This window comes from Cariama cristata, unplaced genomic scaffold (assembly GCF_000690535.1).
Source record: "Cariama cristata isolate BGI_N322 unplaced genomic scaffold, ASM69053v1 scaffold23473, whole genome shotgun sequence".
Lineage (NCBI taxonomy): Eukaryota > Metazoa > Chordata > Aves > Cariamiformes > Cariamidae > Cariama > Cariama cristata.
The window spans coordinates 1,865-2,199 of record NW_009609239.1 but is presented as its reverse complement, the minus strand read 5'-3'; the positions used below and the strand labels follow the sequence as shown (position 1 = coordinate 2,199).

Sequence of the window (335 nt, the reverse complement as noted above, 5' to 3'; positions counted from 1 at the left end):
CAGGTTTCCCTGTGGCACTGCCCAACCTAGGTCTCCCCAGCCTTCGCTGACCCCCAGCCCCTCCGAGGCCTCGCCCGCAGGGAGCGCCCAGCCATGACCCAACTCACACAGCAGGATGAGAGCGATGAGCAGCACGATGAGGATGGAGATGCAGAAGATGAGCGCAAGCCGTCGCTGGCTCATGCAGGCAGCTCTGAACATGGAGGATCCTGGCAGCAGGGCAGAGGCAGCATCACGGGGAGCTCCCTGGCTCCCTGAGTGCCCGGCTCCCCAGAGGGCCCAGGAGATGTGGGAAGCAGGGCCATGCACACTCGGCACCGCCCCGTGCTGTCTCC

At 66.0% G+C, this 335-nt stretch overlaps 1 protein-coding gene across 1 annotated transcript in view; it reads right to left on the bottom strand.

Annotated features, from left to right (window-relative positions):
- LOC104159545 (transmembrane protease serine 13-like) overlaps window positions 1-335 on the bottom strand; it is a gene marked incomplete at both ends in the record, with an annotated part of 2,684 nt that overhangs the window by 2,002 nt on the left and 347 nt on the right. Inside the window, one exon of the mRNA XM_009697482.1 lies at window positions 108-211. Coding sequence (XP_009695784.1) covers window positions 108-211 — 104 coding nt within the window. The remainder of the gene's footprint in view (window positions 1-107; window positions 212-335) is intronic.